This window comes from Polypterus senegalus, chromosome 12 (genome assembly GCF_016835505.1).
Source record: "Polypterus senegalus isolate Bchr_013 chromosome 12, ASM1683550v1, whole genome shotgun sequence".
NCBI lineage: Eukaryota > Metazoa > Chordata > Cladistia > Polypteriformes > Polypteridae > Polypterus > Polypterus senegalus.
Window position 1 is genome coordinate 130,926,296 of NC_053165.1, and position 19,573 is coordinate 130,945,868.

Below are 19,573 nucleotides of genomic sequence, written 5' to 3' on the forward strand. Positions count from 1 at the left end.
GCATCTTGGGGCGTTAACCCTTAAACTGCCACATACTTGGGGGTTAATGCATCCCTGGACGGCAAATACTTTTTTGCTGCACTTTAAGTAAACGTCACAATTAACAAAGAAAAAATGAAATTTTAATGGAACACATTGTTTTCATGCAAATAGCATCACAATTACTGCAACAGTAATTATTTTACACATTGCTAATGAACTGTAAAAACTATTTTAAAAACTACTGGAACAATATGTACAAAGTGCAACGCTTGGGGCACAGAATTGCACAGAAACACAGGAGATTGTAGAGGCAGGAACTTTATTCAAACACTTCAAACAAACGTGTCTCTTTCAGAAGTAAAAGGAACTCAGTATGCAGTTAGTCATCGATTAAACAATAGACAAACATCATAGGGGAACACAACCCTCAACAGGAGCAGAGAATGTCTGGAGGAGGAGAGAGAAACAAAGCAATCAGCCAAAAAGGAGGCTTTTAAGTAAGCATAGAATTTTGCAAGAAGCCACAATCGAGAAGACGGTGATGTATTTATTTTTATGGTGGAGATTCCAGGGACGCATTCAGCCTTGACGTGACCCACGTGCACTCAGAAACAGAGACAAAAACAAAGCAAACTGCTCATCAAACAGCAAATAAGAATGTAATGAAAACAAATGAAATAAGAAAACAACGATACCACCCCTGTTCCCCTTACGGCGATTAAATACAACAAAGTACAAACAAAACACAAACAGTAAATCATGAAAAAGTTCATGAAAAACGGCAACAGATGAAATGTAATGATGAAAATAGATAGTCCAGAGATCCGCATGTTGAATGGGAATGTACAGATAGTCCTACCGGTAGTTCCTGAAATGGTGAAGACGGGTTCAGGAACGCTCCTTTTTTTGCAGGATGACCATGAATCCACTTACAGTCCTCACGTACTCAGGCAGACGGCAGACAATCCAGACACACGAAACGATCCAGGAAAAAACAAATAAGTACCACGGCAGAAAGACAGGAACTTGAAACACAAATTACCAGAACTATTTTTTTTGTTTATAGTCACCAGCCCCCTTTTTAAAAGCCGCGCTGACATCCTTTGACCTAAACAGCCCCAGCAGAAGACCAATCACAGCCACTGCAGGGACTGCTGGGAGTTGCAGTTTCAAATTCTATTGGTTACTTTCACCATCCCAAGTAGCGGTTTTCTCTACAGTTGCTTCCTGTTCTCTCTGCAGTACAGTATTGCCACAAAAATGCCATCAAAATTGTGTTGGATATTTGTGGTTTCTGCTAACAGTTATTAGTTAGGTTCTAAGGAAAAATCTGCGAATGACAGAGGCCGCGAACTCTGAACGTTGACTTCACGGTGGTCTACTGTATACATTCAGTCCTTCACTTGCACATCATCATTTTCACATCTCCTTTTTAACTGAACTATTCTGCAACTGGTTATAAAGCATGTTATTCAATCTACTGTATGTTATTTGTATGTAATGTTGTTTTCTGTTATAAGCAGCTCCAAAGTTACTAAGCTAAATTCCTGTACATTAAGTACTGGTGAAAATAAGTGATTCTGATTTAAAAACACTGCATTTTTTAAGAAGTCAACATTGCTCACAATCCTATTAGTGCACAATAATACATTAAAGCTTGAATTATTTTTATTTTGCACTCAAAACTGTAATTTAATTATGCTGTATATAAGTTAACACAAGTATACACATTTCATTGGTGAGTTTATTTTAAAAATTGTATGTTAGTAAATTCAACTACTATGAAATAAGTGGGTAGAAATTATATTTACTCTAATACTCCAGTCTAGTCATAAACTCAGTGATATACTAAGATTACTCAACTTTGAATTAAGATATACAGTATTAATGTTCTGTACATTTAAAAATTCACAGAGTATTAAATTAAATATCTGTAAAATTATTATACTATTGTTAAGTTAAAATCATCAGTCACTGGTAACTCAGCTGTAAAGCATATTCTCAAAGCATTTTATTGATTGAATGACAGAAATTTTGTTTTATTAGGAGCTCAGACGTAAATCATAATGAACCTCCTTAGCGTTACATTATTTCTTAAAAAAACGTAAAAAGCAAGTTTTTGGCTTGAAAAATTACATTTTTATTAAATCTTATCTTTTTACAGTAGTGCAAAACACTAGAGGTACAAAGTCAGAAGTGTGGAAACTATGATACAAATAATAATAATAATGAATAATAATAATACATACAGGACATGTGTGAGTGACGCAAGCATTGCTTTCAGATTCACCAGAATCACCTTTGGTTCCTCTGACCGTTTCAGTTCTACTGCCTGAACACAGATTTACAGCGTCATCACTGCTGACGAGAGGCACTTCTTACGAGATGCCATTATGAGGCTAGGAGAAGACACGTCTACATTGTTGTTCGAGTAACACTCGACACTAACGCTGTTGGCACATGTATAAGACCTGAGGATTACTCAGGCTGTAAGAGTTGCATCTATACCATTGCATGAATGACACTTGGGACTAACGCTTTTAGCACTGTTTTTACAGCCGAGTGATGCTCGGGCTGAACTTTAAGGAGGTTATTGTATGTCATTTTAATATGCTTTAAATCATGCAAAAAGCAGAATTTGTTTTTCTAAGCACGATATAAAGCGCATATTCCATTACCTTATAAATATACAGTTGAAGTCAGAAATTTACATACACTTGGATGAATTCTTTAAAACTCACATTATAGCCCTCCCCAGATTTTATACTTAACTATATTGTTTGAGACATCAACTTTGTGCCAGGCAGAAGTCATTTTTTTCCAACAACGTTCACTGGCAGAGTATTTCACTTTTAATTAACTATATCACAATTCCAGTGGGTCACAAGTTGACATACACTTTGTTAATATTTGTTATCATTGCTTTTAAATTGTTTAACTTGAGCCTTCCACAAGCTTCTTACAATAAGTTGAGGGAATTTTGGCCCATTCCTCCAGACAGAACTGGTGTAACTGGGACAGATTTATAGGCCTCCTTGCTCACACAAATTTTTTCAGTTCTGCCCACATATTTTCAATAAGATTGAGGTCATTGCTTTTGATGGCCATTCCATAACCTTGTTGTCCTTAAGCCATTTTACCACAACTTTGGAGGTATGCTTGGGGTCATTGTCCATCTGGAAGACCCATTTGCGACTGAGGTTCAACATCCTGGCTGAGCTCATAAGATGTTGCTGTAGTATGTCTACATAATTGTCCTTCCTCATGATGTCATCTGTTTTGTGAAGTGGACCAGTCCCTCCTGCAGCAAAGCACACCCAGAACATGATGGTTGGAATGTTTTTTTTTGGCTTGCAAGTCTAACCCTACCAACATAATGATGGTCATTATAGCCAAACTGTTCAATTTTGGGTTCATCAAACCAGAGGACATTTCTTTATCCCCATGTGCCATTGCAAACTTCAGTCTGGCTTTTCTATGGAGAATGTGGAGCAGTGGTTTCTTCCTTTCTGAGAAGCATTTCAGGTTATGTTGATACAGGATTTGTTTTACTGTGGATATAGATACTTATCTACCTGTTTCCTCCACTATCTTCACAATGTCCCTTGCTGTTGTTCTGGGATTGCTTTTAGTGCCAAAGCATGTTCATCTCTAGGTGACCGTGTTTACTGTTTATATAGATGAACGTGGAACCTTCAGGTGTTTGGCAATTGTACCTAAAGATGAACCAGATTTGAAGAGGTCCATAATTTGTTTTCTGAGGTCTTGGCTGACTTCTTTTGTATGTTAAATAAATAGGCAGTGAGTTTGATGGTAGGCCTTAACTTGTATCCACAGGTTGTCACCAGTTAGGAGTTAGTTAGCTATCCATCCATCCTTTATCCAACCTGCTATATCCTAATTACAGGATCACTGGGGTCTGCTGGAGCCAATCCCAGCCAACACTGGGCGCAAGGCAGGAAACAAACCCTGGGCAGGGCGCTAGCCCATCACAGGACACAGACGTGCGTGCGTGCGCGACACACACACACACACACAAGGGACAATTTAGAATCACCAATGCACATAACCTGCATGTCTCTGGACTGTGGGAGGAAACCGGAGTACCCGGAGGAAACCCACGCAGACATGGGGAGAACATGCAAACTCCACGCAGGGAAGACCATTAGTTAGCTATCAGAAGCTAATTGTCTAAAGGCTTGACATAATTTTCTGGAATTTTCTAAGCTGTTTAGTAGCACAGTTAACAAAGTATATGTAAACTTGTGACCCACTGGAATTGTGATATAGTCAATAAAATGTGAAATACTCTGCATGTAAATATTGTTGGAAAAAATTACTTCTGCCTTGCACAATGTACAGGTCTTAAACAATATTCCAAATTTATAGTTTGTTAGTATAAAATGTGTAAAGGGATTCTAAAGTGAAAGAAATCACCCTAAGTGTATGTAAACCTCCGACTTCAACTGTATATTTTACACATGTGGAGGTAATCATGGACAAATTTACCAATGCACATGCAAAAGCACAAAGATAAAACTGAGAGTAGTAAGCCATGAGTGAAGTGTAACCATACCTGAGTGGCAGCCCAAACCATGGCACTGTAGGTTCATCTCTCTTATTTAATATGTGCAGGTTTTTTTTTCTAATATTATCTTAACAAGATTATGAATGTCGATTTATGGGGTCAAAACTGATGGGCACTGAGATTGGTCTCGTCCGATGCGAGAGATGGACATCTGAAGTGGAGCTCCGCTAGCAGCGGTGTTATTTTTCATATTATTTGCTTATTATCCTGAGATATCTTGTATTTATTCAACCCGAGAGGTTCAATATACGGCCTTTCAGAAACAGACCTGGATCAGATGGGCGAAAGTACAGACTCCTCTGGACCACGGTCCGCTACATCGTCGCCAGCTGAGAGCGAAAAGGGGAGCGAAGGTGCAATCGTGCATGCAGATCGGGATAGCTCGCCGATCGGAAAAGATCAACTAAAAATGGAAAGGGCCTTGAAGTCCGCGGCTTCAATTACGCGAGCCGGGAGCAGCGGGGACACCGGCTTCCGCAGAGTCTGCTGCTTCATTTATGGTACAAGAAAGCACAATTGAAATGTCTAAACTGGAGGTGATGCTCGCTGAGCTCATGCAAGATATGAAGAAAAGCAAGAAGGCTAATGACAAAGCAATGGCAAAGGCACATGAGAGACTGAAACAGGAATTGAAACAGGAGATAAAACAGGCCAATGAATGGCTGCGACAGGAATTCCAATAGGCAAATGAAAGGCTGCGTCAAGAGGTGCAACTTGAGCTTCGACAGGTGCTGGGTAAAATTGAAGAGCGCATTCAGGAAAACTCGGTTAAACTGAGCACGCTTACTGATCAATTGGAGGATCTCAAGGAGACATTCACAATTCGGATTGAAATGGCCGAACATTTAGCTGCCAGTGCCGAGGAAAAAGCAGTAAACGGCAGCTCCGAATGCAAAAAACTCGGAGACGGACTGGCTGCTTTGGAAGATGGGAGTAGAAGGTATAATGTCAGAATTGAAGGTCTGCCTGAGAATCGAGAAAGTTCAAACCCTGTGAAATTCGCAGCTGAACTTTTTTCTAAAATAATTAGGGAGGACTTTAAAGCAGAATCTGAGATAACAGCGGCTTACCGCGTACGCGGATCAAACACCATTAGACCCCGACCAAGATCTTTTATAGTTAGTTTTGAACGATTATCATTTAAGCTAGAGGTGATGGCACTCCTCAGAAACAAGTAAGATATTATATATGAAAATAACCACATTTGTATCTTCCCTGACTTCTCTCCAGCAACAGCTACTAAACGCGCAGCCTTCTATGACATTAAACAGCGGTTACGGCAAGCCAGTCAAATACAGCCTCTTGTATCCGCAAAACTGAAAGTGGAATGGCAGGGTCAATTCTATGTCTTCGCTAGCAAGGAAGAAGCAGAAAAGGAATTAAGAAAGCTGATCCCGGGACTATTCTGATACATAATAGTGAGTCATGGCGGATAATGATAAAGCAAGGATTAACAATCCACTATCTGATCTATTCGTTTTAAAATACGGGTTATTATCAGCATATATTCTCATATATTCTCATTATTACTTAGTATTACTAGGGCGCTATCTGTTTATGTTTTATTGTGCTTAATTATTTTATTTTTTTTTTTTCTCTTTTTCTTTTCTAATTATTTCATCTCTACCCTAAACAAGACTGTTCAATATCATACCCTTGGTTTATTGTTATTGCTATTACTGCATTAAGACTTGTTATACTTATTTGGACACATTTTAACACCATCCCGGGTTTATTATCTGGGTGTATCATCTTAATGCACTAAAATTGCTGTAGACTATATATATATTTTAAGTGCAAAACTCTTTTTTTTATTTCTTTTTTTAAGACTATATTGATAATAGATATCTCTGTCTTTTAACCCTAAAGCGCCACTGCACTGGGGCTTGTTGTGCTTTGGACGTGTTCTGTCTCTGGGTATGTCAGAGGACTGGGACTGTGCGAAGTGGGGTCTAGACTTACTTGGGGAGGCAAAAAGGGGTGGGGGGTTAAGGGGGGGAGAGAAAGAGAGCAGGCCTGATCTATACCTAATCTATCCTCTTAATCTTTATAACTATAACTATCAACGTAATAATAAGCTGCATGGCAACAACTCTAGACTATAAAATGACATCAAAAACTCAGAATCAGTGTCTCCATGATGGGACAGTTAACTTCGTAAGCTGGAATGTTAAAGGCCTGAATCACGAATTAAAGAGAAAGAAAGTACTTTCTCACCTAACAGGTCTAAATGCTAAAATAGTATTTTTACAGGAAACCCACTTACTAAGCAAGGATCAGTTCCGGCTGCAAAAAGACTGGACTGGCCAAATGTTCCATTCTAGTTTTACAAAGAAAACTAGAGGTGGGAATTCTCATACATAGAACAGTACCATTTGTAGCATCAGATGTAGTATTGGATCCTGAAGGGAGATATGTAATGGTCATGGGAGACTTATCTAACTGTAAAATGATTTTGATAAATGTTTATGCACCTAATGTTGATGATAAGGAATTTATACAAAATTTATTTGCATCCATTCCCAATCTGAACACTCATAAAGTTATAATGGCTGGGGACTTTAATTGTGTTTTAAATCCACTTTTAGATAGGACTTCCTCCACAGGGGAACAGCATCTAACACTGCAAAGATAATTACAAAGTTTATAACTGATCACAACTTATCAGATCCCTGGAGGTTTTAAACCCAAATTCAAGAACATATTCTTTCTACTCACCAGTACATCATTGCTACTCAAGGATTGATTACTTCTTTATAGACAATAACTTCTTGCCTAAGATTAAATCTTGCAAATACGATGCTATTGTTATTTCGGACCATGCACCTATGATCTTGGAGCTGAAATTACTAAGCCCCATACACTCACCCCGAGATGGCCTCAACCCGCTTCTATTAGCTGACGAGAATTGTACTGAATTTATATCCAAACAAATCAAATTCTTTCTAGAGACAAATACATCCCCTGAGATCTCTGCAGGAATACTCTGGGAAACTCTTAAGGCCTTCTTAAGAGGACAGATTATCTCATATCTTTCCCACAGAAATAAATCCAAGCAAGAAAGTAGCAGAGATAAAAAGCAAATTACTAAAATAGATGAAGAACATGCCAGACTACCAGCGAGACTCTACATAGAGGAGGCAGGCTCTACATTCAGAATTAAACCTCTTGACAACTAAAGAAACTGAACAACTAATTTACAAATCCAGACATCATTACTATGAACATGGAGAGAAAGCTAATAAGCTTTTAGCTCAACAAATTCACAAGCAAGAAGTGCAACGCAATCTCGTAATCACTAACACTAACGGAGATAAAATCATCGAACACAAAAATATAATGCACACTTTCAGAGACTACTATAAATCCCTATATACTACTGAGTTTAAAGAAGACAATATACAATCTAATGCATTTCTGGATACATTACAGATACCACAAATAGACGCTTTTAGTGTGGAGGAACTTGATAAACCTCTGCAATTATCAGAATTACTAGATGCTATAAAGTCACTCCAAGGTGGAAAAGCAGCAGGCCCTGATGGCTACCCTGCAGAGTTTTACAAGAAATTCTCCGCTCAGCTAGCTCCCTCCTATTAGCAACATTTACAGAAGCCAGAGATAACCAATCTCTTCCACAAACCTTTCGCCAAGCACTAATCACTGTCTTTCCAAAACAAAATAAGGACTTATTACAATGTGCATCATACAGACCAATTTCACTTCTGAATAACGACGTTAAAATACTCTCTAAAATCATAGCTAGAAGGATGGAGAAAGTGCTCCCTCGTAATATCACAAGACCAAACTGGATTTATTAGGGGCCACACTTATCTTCAAATCTTCGACGCCTGTTTAATGTAATATACTCACCAACTAAATCAAACACCCCAGAAATATTATTATCATTGGATGCAGAAAAGCATTCGACATGATTGAATGGAAATACCTTTTACTACATTGGAGAAGTTTGGGTTTGGCCCAACATTTGTGCATGGATTAAATTACTGTATACTAACCCAGAAGCTTCAGTTTGCATCAATAACATTTGCTCAGACTACTTTAAACTAGAACGTGGCACTAGACAAGGATGCCCTTGTCACCGCTGCTGTTTGCATTGCCATTGAACCACTGGCAATACATTGTCGAAATACTGATCAGATAAAGGGGATTAGCAGAGAAGGACTGGAACAGAAAATCTCATTATATGCAGATGATATGGTACTGTATATATGACCCAGAAAATTCTGTGCCTGCAGTCTTAGCAGCACTCACAGAATTTCAAAAGATCTCTGGTCTCAGAATTAATCTGAATAAAAGTGTACTCTTTCCAGTGAATTCTCAAGCATATAATATTAGATTAGATACCCTACCTTTTATCATTGCAGAACAGTTTAAATACCTAGGGGTAAACATCACAAGTAAACATAAAGCTCTATATCAACAAAATTTCGCGCCTGCATGGAAAAAATTAAACAAGACTTGCATAGATGGTCAACCCTTCATCTCACACTAGCTGGAAGAATTAACACTGTTAAGATGAATATTCTTCCTAAGCTCCTTTTTATTTCAAAACATCCCAATATACATTAATAAATCATTCTTTAAGCAATTAGATTCAACAATAACCTCATTTATTTGGAATTCAAAACATCCACGCATCAAAAGAGCGACCCTACAAAGACAAAAGGCAGAAGGCGGCATGGCTCTACCTAACTTCCAGTTTTATTACTGGGCAGCAAATATACAGGCGATAAGAACCTGGACACAAATAGAAGAACATACACAGGCTTGGACCGCAATAGAAGTAAAATCCTGCAGTACTTCTTTGTATTCCTTGCTCTGTGCTCCAATAAACACACGTTATCGGCAATACACTAATAACCCAATTGTGCTCCACTCACTTAGAATCTGGAACCAATGTAGAAAGCATTTTAAGACGGAGAAGCTTCTATCTGTGGCACCCCTGCAAGAGAACCACCTCTTTCAACCTTCACAAACACTTTTTAATATCTGGAAAAAATTTGGAATTACAGTAATCCCTCGCTATATCGCGCTTCGACTTTCGCGGCTTCACTCTATCGTGGATTTTAAATGTAAGCATATCTAAATATATATCACAGAATTTTTGCTGGTTCGCGGATTTCTGCGGACAATGGGTCTTTTAATTTATGGTACATGCTACCTCAGTTTGTTTGCCCAGTTGATTTCATACAAGGGACGCTATTGGCGGATGGCTTAGAAGCTACCCAATCAGAGCATGTATTACATATTAACTAAAACTCCTCAATGCTATAAAAGATATGCTTCCCGCGCGGTGCTTGATTTTTTGCTTGTCTCTGAATCTCTCTCACACTCTCTGACATTCTCTGCGCCTGACGGAGGGGGTGTGAGCAGAGGTGCTGTTTGCACAGAAGCTGTTTGCCTAGTGGATACGGACGCACCTCTAAGAAATGCCGCTTTATCGCGGTGCTTCCAAAAGCACACTTATTGATTTTTTGACTGTTTGCTTTAATCTCGCGCTCTCTCTCTCTCTGACGTTCTCTGCGCCTGACGGAGGAGATGTGAGCAGAGGGGCTGTTTGCACAGAGGCTGTTTGCTTAGAATATACTGACGCTCCTCTAAAAAATGCCGCTTTATTGCGGTGCTTAGGCAAACTTAAAAGCACACGTATTGATTTTTTGATTGTTTGCTTTTCTTTGCGAGCGCTCGCTCTCTCTCTCTCTCTGAAATTCTCTGCTCCTGAAGAGAAGAAGATATATTTGCATTCTTTTAATTGTGAGAAAGAACTGTCATCTCGGTCTTGTCATGGAGCACCGTTTAAACTTTTGACTAAAGGGTGTTATTTCATGTCTAGAGGGCTCTAATAATGTTAACAGTGTGGGAGAGTTTATAAGGGCACTAGCAAAATACCCGCGCTTCGCAGCGGCGAAGTACTGCATTCAAATTTTATTAGGAAGAAAATTAAACCTTTTTAAACTGTGGGACAATATGCCAATAATTATTTGTTAAGGATCTCTTTGTATACCATGTTGTCAGTTCGGCCGTCCGGTTGTAACATGACCAAGCTGTGCGCTGAGCTTACTCTTGAGTATGCAACTTACAGTTGGCCATGTGAACAGTAATCTTGTCTCAAATCTCACAGCTTGGATTTCTGCTGTCATAATCGGTTTGAGATCCATGGTTTGTTTCAATTACGACAGTATTTGCAGGATTTGTTGTGTTGAAGTGACATTTGGCATATGTCAAGCGTTGTAAGCACACAACCGGTTTCATCGATAAAATCACATCCAGCTTTTGAGAGTTTAAACATTCATAAACATCAAAGTGTCCACTACTGAAATCGTCACCTGTGAATCTAAGATGTTTAAGAGTCATTGGCGGTTGTCGAAAGGTGTAAAATATTTGGCCATTTCGGTACACTTGAAAGCGACAACCGAACAATTCAGCGGCAGCCATCAACTCACATGCAGAACCATGAAGGGCTTAAGCATTTCACTCTTCTAGTGATCCTGTGTAGTATAATTATCTCCTGTACCGTCATCAGTCCACACCTTGAACCTGTCCCAGTCATTCAATACATAAGACAGAATGTTCCTCCGGATATCAAGAGCGAGCCTGATATGGCCGTGCAATATGTAACAAAGAGAATGGAAAAGGTAGGTGGTATCTCCGGGCATGGAAACCACTCGGTAAGTGACAGTTCTTTGATCGAAAGAATTTCTTGAAGATGGGCCCATAAGTAACAAAGACTGTTGAAAAGTTTAATATGGCGGCTGACAGTGGCATCATACTACGAAATAAGTACGCATACATTGGTTTCAGTTAGTGGAGGAAAGCCTACCAAATTTCGAGAAGATGGGGCCATAAATAAGAAAGTTCAACATGGCGGACGTTGTTGACCGTTATGACCATTACGCATAGAATTTTGAAATGAAACCTGCTTAACTTTTGTAAGTAAGCTGTAAGGAATGAGCCTTGCAAATTTCAGCCTTCTACCTATATGGAAAGTTGGAGAATTAGTGATGTTGGAAAATTCAATATGGCGGCTGACAGTGGCGTCATACCATCAAATAAGCACGCACATTGGTTTGGTTAGCTAAGGGAAGCCACCTACCAAATTTCGTGAAGATGGGGCCGTAAATAAGAAAGTTCAACATGGCGGACGTTGTTGACCGTTATGACCGTTATTTGGACAATTTCGAAATAAAACCTGCTTAATTGTTGTAAGTAAGCTGTAAGGAATGAGCCTGCCAAATTTCAGCCTTCTACCTACACGGGAAGTTGGAGAATTAGTGACGTTGGAAAGTTCAATATGGCGCTGACAGTGGCGCCATACCATCAAATAAGCACGCATATTGGTTTGGTTAGCTAAGGGAAGCCACCTACCAAATTTCGTGAAGATGGGGCCGTAAATAAGAAAGTTCAACATGGCGGACGTTGTTGACCGTTATGACCGTTATTTGGACAATTTCGAAATAAAACCTGCTTAATTGTTGTAAGTAAGCTGTAAGGAATGAGCCTGCCAAATTTCAGCCTTCTACCTACCAGGGAAGTTGGAGAATTAGTGACGTTGGAAAGTTCAATATGGCGGCTGACAGTGGCGTCATACCACCGAAATAAGTATGTACATTGGTTTCGGTTAGCGCAGGGAAGCCGCCTACCAAATTTCGTGAAGATAGGGCCATGAATAAGAAAGTTCAATATGGCGGACGTTGTCGATCGCTATGACCGCTACACGTAGAATTTCGAAATGAAACCTGCTTAACTTTTTAAGTAAGCTGTAAGGAATGGGCCTGCCAAATTTCAGCCTTCTACCTACACAGGAAGTTGGAGAATTAGTGACGTGTGGAAAATTCAATATGGCGGCCGACAATGGCGGCATACCACGAAATAAGTACGACATCGGTTTTGGTTAGCGCAGGGAAGCCGCCTACCATATTTCGTGAAGATGGGGTCATAAATAAGAAAATTCAACATGGCGGACGTTATCGACCATTATCGACCGGTATGACCGTTACGTGTAGAATTTCTAAATGAAACCTGCTTAACTTTTGTAAGTAAGCTGTAAGGAATGAGCCTGCCAAATTTCAGCCTTCTACCTACACGGGAAGTTGGAGAATTAGTGATGAGTCAGTGAGTGAGTCAGTGAGTGAGTGAGTGAGTGAGGGCTTTGCCTTTTATTAGTATAGATACAATATATAAAAATAACTATACAAACATATGGTGTTCTTCCAGAGGGGCTTAAAGTGGAGAAAGACAAACAAATTGTGGTTGCATTCACTACACTCTTGGCACGCAGACTCATTCTGATAAACTGGAAGAACCCAAACTCTCCTCTTTTAAGTCAGTGGGAAACCGATGTGTTATATTATTTGAAATTAGAAAAAATCAAATACTCAGTTCGAGGATCCGTACAGACATGGCAGGATCTAATCAGTATAATTTTAAAATAAGTTCATAAAGCACAGAGAATTTCTTCAATTAGTTATGTTTACAAGCCTTAAATTTTACGCTGTTTGGCTTGCTCTCTCTCTCAGGGGTGGGGATCGATTTGTTCTTAACTCAATTTTTCTATTTGTAAAAACTTGATTGCTTTGTATGGATTGTAATAAAATTAAATAAAAAAAAAACAAAAAACTTATGGGCACTGGTAGAAAACAAGTACGCTTCCTTGGAAAAAAAAAATGCATAAAGTGAGATGGATTTCTAATTTTTATTGCATTTGACCACATTAAATGCAGAAACTTTAACATGTGAATGGTAGCTGTTGTCTTGTATAACACTGGCAACTTAAAACAAGTTTTTGTTTTCCAAAATAACACTGAATAGCACTGAAAGTTTTAGCTCTTTCTATGAAACTTTAAATTCAGTTTTCACAAAGACCATTTTTTTAAGCATTGAGAGTGTTGTAAAAAGTATATACTGCATACAGGTAGTAATTGACTTACAACCACATTCGGTTCTGATGGACTGGTCATAAGTCAATCTGGATATAAGATAGACCTGTATATGTATTTAAACCTGAATGTAGGTATAGTACTGTATAATAATTCCCTTAAGTCACAATGTTTGTTTAATATCCTTTTTTATCGCCATTCTTACTACTTTTTGTAGATTTTCTTTTTTTATGTAAATTATTTTTTTTCTTTTATTACTTTGTTTCATTATTACTGTTGCTTTAACAGCTTTACGAATCCTTTCTCTGTCTGTTATGTTACATCATCACCAGTAAAGTCTGACCATTCATATATTTTCTGTTTTAACATTTAAGCCTGTTAATAATAAACATTATCAGATAAATGAGTTTAGTGTGGTTTCATTACCCATTCGTGGCAGTTTGCACGATGTGGCACATCATAAATCACAACGCAGAAGCTTCGGATATTAACTGGATTCAAAGTCAGAGTGCAGTAGTACAGCACATGCAGTCAACATCAGTTACAGAGGGATAACTTAAAGTCACATGCAATTGCATTCACATTCTTTCCTTCCTCATACTGCTTGATCAACTTCATTTTTGTGTTGAGATGAATTGCCGTTTTTCCTGTAATTTTAAGTCAAATATAACTGAACATAGTTGAAACTGCGGCACGTAATAAACTGAGATTGAGATGAATGAGTCACATCATACAGAGCTGGAGTGGTGAAAACTGTCATTTGCCAGTAAGACGCAGTAGCAGTCGTTAGTCAAATGATCTAATTCGACGACTACCTGTATATTATGAGAGTGTGTGAAATAAACAGAAAGAAAAGTTTTTCACAAAAACATTAAAAAAAATGTAACACTATGGATATTGTCCTTTAAGCTTTAACTGTATTTGAAACAGCTAATGAAGGTAATTTGTTAAAAATAAGATTGCTGATTATGCTATAGATTGTGAAAAATACCTAGTAATTCTGTGGAAAATTCTTCCAAGCTTTTTGCAAGATTTACCATAACAGTCCTTTTTATTTGGGCTACTTATTAATCTTTTCCCTAGTTAAGTGACTCCACTTAACTAGTTATGATGAGGCTGGCGCTCCAAGGAGGTCAATCTGATATTATTCATTCTTCACCTGCAGACACCTACTTCAAACAGGTCTTAACTACATTTTTCATAATTAAGGTACAACATGATGGATCAAATCTGTTTAAATGAAAGTGTGTTTGCTCAGCCATGTTCAAACCTCTTCATGAGGCATTCTAACATTTGTGGTTACCACAGAGAGTTATTTGTTGAATTTACTATCATGTCTTGTTCAGCTAACCACTACTTCATTAACTTGAATCAGGTGCGCTCTTCATAGGTTTGGGAACAAAATTCATTTTGCTATAGCCATCTCAAAAAATGTCATTTTATGGAAAAAGCAGGACATTCTTGTTACTTTTGATTACATCACTGTTAATTTGTATTTATTCTAATGTTATATAGTGTATTTACTCTCCACACTTGAATAATAATCATTGACATGTCATAATATTTTAATAATGTTACGTACAATTGTACCGAAGCCTATGTAAATAAACACATTTCAACACCATCAATGATTATCTTGAAAATAAAATCCTGTAATTTAGATGTATTAATCCTGCTAAATCTACTGTCTAACTGTCTACAGACAAAGAAAAATATACTTTCTATGCATAAACCAAAAGCAACGTTAGAAATGCAGCTGCCGATTCTTACAGACAATCCCAGGTGTTACAATTCCAACGACATTGCATCCTTTTGGAAACAGTTTTTCATACTCTGCTGCTGTCCTTGAACGCCATGTTTTTCTAGCTAAAAGTAAAGCACAAAATAAAATTCTTAGATTATCACAATGTCATATTTCAACCAAAGCATAACTTAGTTGTAAAAAGTATTTTTTAACAGAATTAAAATAACCAAGGCATAGTGATACCTGCTTTAATTCAAATGCAAGACAACAGAAACAAAAACTACAGCACATTTCTATATTCCAGGCACCTCTTAGTAATTTCATTATGCTCATTACTTTTGGTTTGACACTCATACATCCCATTCGTGCCTAAAACACTCAGCCTTAAACATTAGGGTACAACTAAATATTGATTCTTGTTTTTAGGATGAAGTTATTATCTCATTAAGTGTTTTAATGGAGCAATCTTACAAACATTTTTTACATAACATAAATGCTTTAAAGCATGGTTTGAGAAAGGCAAACTTTTAAATACATTTTCTCTTCTGTTATCAGTTACCAAGAAGGAATGCAAATTATATTTGTATGCAATATATCTTTATGTGGACTATGAGGTACTTTGTATTTAAAAAAATCATCACTTTGTTCCTCGCACTTGAATAGATCTATTCTGTCAGTGACAGATATGCTTTGTGGCCTGTAATCTTAATGTACCACCATAAAAATACTTGCCTATATTTTATATAACTGGAAAATGTAAAAAATAATGTTGATATGATTCACAAGCTGAATCCATTATTTTTTTTCTTGTGAATTCCAGCTATTCTTTTATGCAATCTACTCCATTAGAGATTGCCACTATTACTATTACAGGTTTCGGTGCTGCTCCAAGAGGACTTGTACTAGTTTGTTGTCAATGTTCCTCACAAAATAACCATATTTATAGACATTTTCACATTTCACTTTTTTAAGAAACCGAGTTTAGTAGGTTCATCAGAGCAGCAATTAAGACAATTTAAAAAACAGCATAACATGACATTCTTAAACCTGCTTAATTCAATTTAGGGTCCATGAAGAATGAGAAATAGCATGCTTAGAAAATACAAAAGAGATACAAGGTTTGCATTTTTCTCTCCTGACACAAATTACAGCAGAAATTAGAAAATTTTCAGTTTTACTGCGCCTCGGTCATATTCTGAAATGGTAACCTGGCAATGCTGTCACTTAAAATGATTTATAAAAAATATTTTATAAACTTAAGTAAACGTTTCTTTCAGAAGCATTCTAATAAAGGAGGTTATAGGTACACAGATCATAGCTAAATCTGATTAAGCATTGTTCTTTAGTCAAAAAAATATGGTTATACCTATTGGCTGCAGAATAAGATACTGACACATGCCACAACTGCATCTCTCATACCTACACAATGATTATGCATCATTAACAAATTGTTACAGACTGATAAAATAATGACTATGAATGTGAAAGTTATTCCATTAGAATTATCTGTTAAAACACAATAGAACATAATTTGCAAAACAAATTACATATTTACAAAGATACTTACACTTTTTCTCTCTGTATTGACATTCTGATGAATTTAAGGTGTCTTCAGTTGCCATGAGTAGCACAGTGTGGGGAAGCAAATATACATTCTGAAACACAACATTTTATAAGAGTGTTATGCCTAAATGTCTACAATTATAATTAAATGTCTAGGGTGCTAAAAGCAATAGTTAATTGTAACACTTCTGGGTCATTCCATGACAAATAAACCAATGGCCCATGTACTTCAGACTCAAAGAAATCTGGAAAAATTACCATGTGTATCCATGTTAGTCAGGAGACACCCTGTACTTTTTTTTGATATAAGATTAATACTTTCTAAGATACAGTCAGCTTACTGAGGGGAGAGGTGTGTCAATTTTATCTGGCCTCATTTTTTCATCAAATTTCACAAGTCCATACCTCAACAACTAAGTCTTCAAGCAGGCTCGCACTTTGCAGGCTGGTATAGTATGTGATAAAATTAAAACATTTGGTCCAGATGACCCTGCATGGTCAAAGCAGCCCCTTGAAATTGGCAGATATTTGAGATCTTGCCTGAGCCACGTTTAGGCCTCAGAAACACATATTTGTAAACCAACACTGACTTTTGATCTTTTTTGAAAAAGCAATAAACAGAAAAGTAACAGTATCAGGGTTTGAACAGCAGACCTGTCAAATCTTAAAAATCATTTTGGATTTCATTTTCAGAGCACCCTAATGACTTATGGGAATGTGCAGATATTTTTTTTTTATAAATTTTTTTTTTTATTTTGTTACGTACTAAACAATAAAGGTACCAAGTATGCAAAATTTGAGCCTGCTAGGTAGTTAAGATCTTGAGATATGTTCTTGTGAAATTGATGAAAAAATAAAGCCATGCCACATTTGACACTTTTCCCCTCCTTACTAAAACTGTCTGTATTTTGGAAAGTATTGATATTACATCAAAATAATCTTACAGGGTGTCTCCCGGATAACATGAGTTCACCTGGTATTTTTTCAGAACTTTTTGAGACTGAAGTGTGTGGGACTTCTGGAAAATCAGTTGATTTCATATGGAATAACCCTTTTCGCAGTATGTTGTTGGTCAAAACACAAAAATATTAAGGAAGCAACAAATTCCATCCTTTTTATTTACTTCCTGCTTAGTAGCTTGTCAAATAAATCAATTTTAAGTTATTATAAAGGTAATATTTAAATGATCATCCATTATGGTTATTTAGCAGTATTCTGCTTTTATAATCATGCATATAAAGATAATTGTATGATAATATTTAAAAAAATCAGCATGGTAAATAAAAGACATAAAACAGAACCAACATAAACTGATAAAATCTTTTATGTCAATGACATGGAATGGTATTACATATGGATGGGATGTTTAGGGTGGTCCAGATCTAATTATGCAATTTTCATTACGCTATAACTTAAGTTTATTACATAGAGAATTCACAAAAAAATAATTTTGTTGCTGATAGATGGCAGCACCTGCCCTGCATTCCAAAATGGTGGGGAGACGGTTGTCAGTCGAACAGCCGGTGCAATGTGTTCACCTCTTCATAATTGCATAATTAGATCTGGACCACCCTGTATTATTAGAAAGTGAGAGAGAGACAAATTGGCACCACAACATTTAATAATTAGTTGTATAAAGAAAATCATAAAATGCTATATCACTGCTAGGGATGCACAGATATGGAAATTTTGGTTGATGCTGATAACCAATTTCTTTTTATATAACTCTGCCAATGCCAGATATACATATATATTGTGCACTATGGCTGGCCAGTCATCCCGGCCAATACCCCTAGGCCACCAGGTGGAGCTCTCCCTGCAGCATGGAGGTGCCCCGAATGCCAGCAGGGAATTCTAAACATTGGAGTTTTTATCCACAGACCTGCTGGATACCACAGGGGCCCATAGAGGATGCTGCAGGGAGGCCCAGAGAATCATATGTGCCCTATAACCCGGAAGTACATCTTAGTCACAGCGCCAAGGGAAATGACATACTTCCGGGATGAAGAAGAGGACTTTTTATCTGACCCAAAAGTGATAGGAAATCACATGGACTGAAGTATTGGAAGCACTTCCGGGTCAGACAATATAAAAGGAAGATGAAAAATCTCAGACGTCGAGCTGAGCTGGGTGGCAGGGTGGCAACGCGTCTGGGAGTGGAGGATTTATTGATTAGTGATTTGTTATTGTATTTATAGGAGTATTGTGGAGTAGAGGGTGCTTGTGCACTGTAGTATTGTTCAAATAAATAATTGTACTTTTACCTGGTGTCTGGCGTCAAGTCTGAGGGTTCAAGGGGACGGCAGCGTCCCCTATCTGTCACAATATATATTTACTTAATGTTTGAATAGTTTTAGTTATGTTGAAAATATAGCATGTATTATCAAAGGAACAACAGCAACATGTAAAACAAACATTATTATTATTATGGCTTGACTCTTAGCAAAAATACTTAATGTTAAGTACAAAAAACTGTGTAACATGCACATTCTGGGAAACTTAAGAACATCAAAACACTATGCCATTTGATAACATGGCATTGGATATATAAACAAAAAATGAAGGTATATTCTTTATACCACAATCAGACACATATAGAGAACTGAAAAAATCAACAAGTTAAGAAAATTTGACCTGTATAATAAAAAAAAATAATCAAATAATTTTAGGCTGATGTGATTTGTGACAATTAAAAACCACCACTATTAACAAAAACTTCATATTATGTTATTAGTTGGAAGTGAAATGATGGGTCATATAATTAGAATTTTAAACTTATATCAAATGTTTACTGTG

The 19,573-nt window shown here is 37.3% G+C and overlaps 1 protein-coding gene across 1 annotated transcript in view; it reads right to left on the minus strand.

The window, feature by feature from the left end:
- Positions 1-19,573, minus strand: part of fbxo22 (F-box protein 22) — a 43,431-nt gene that overhangs the window by 8,344 nt on the left and 15,514 nt on the right. The window contains exons 3-4 of the mRNA XM_039773432.1: positions 16,782-16,869; positions 15,241-15,336 (exon numbers count right to left, since the gene is read on the minus strand). Of these exons, the coding sequence (XP_039629366.1) occupies positions 15,241-15,336; positions 16,782-16,869 (184 nt within the window). The remainder of the gene's footprint in view (positions 1-15,240; positions 15,337-16,781; positions 16,870-19,573) is intronic.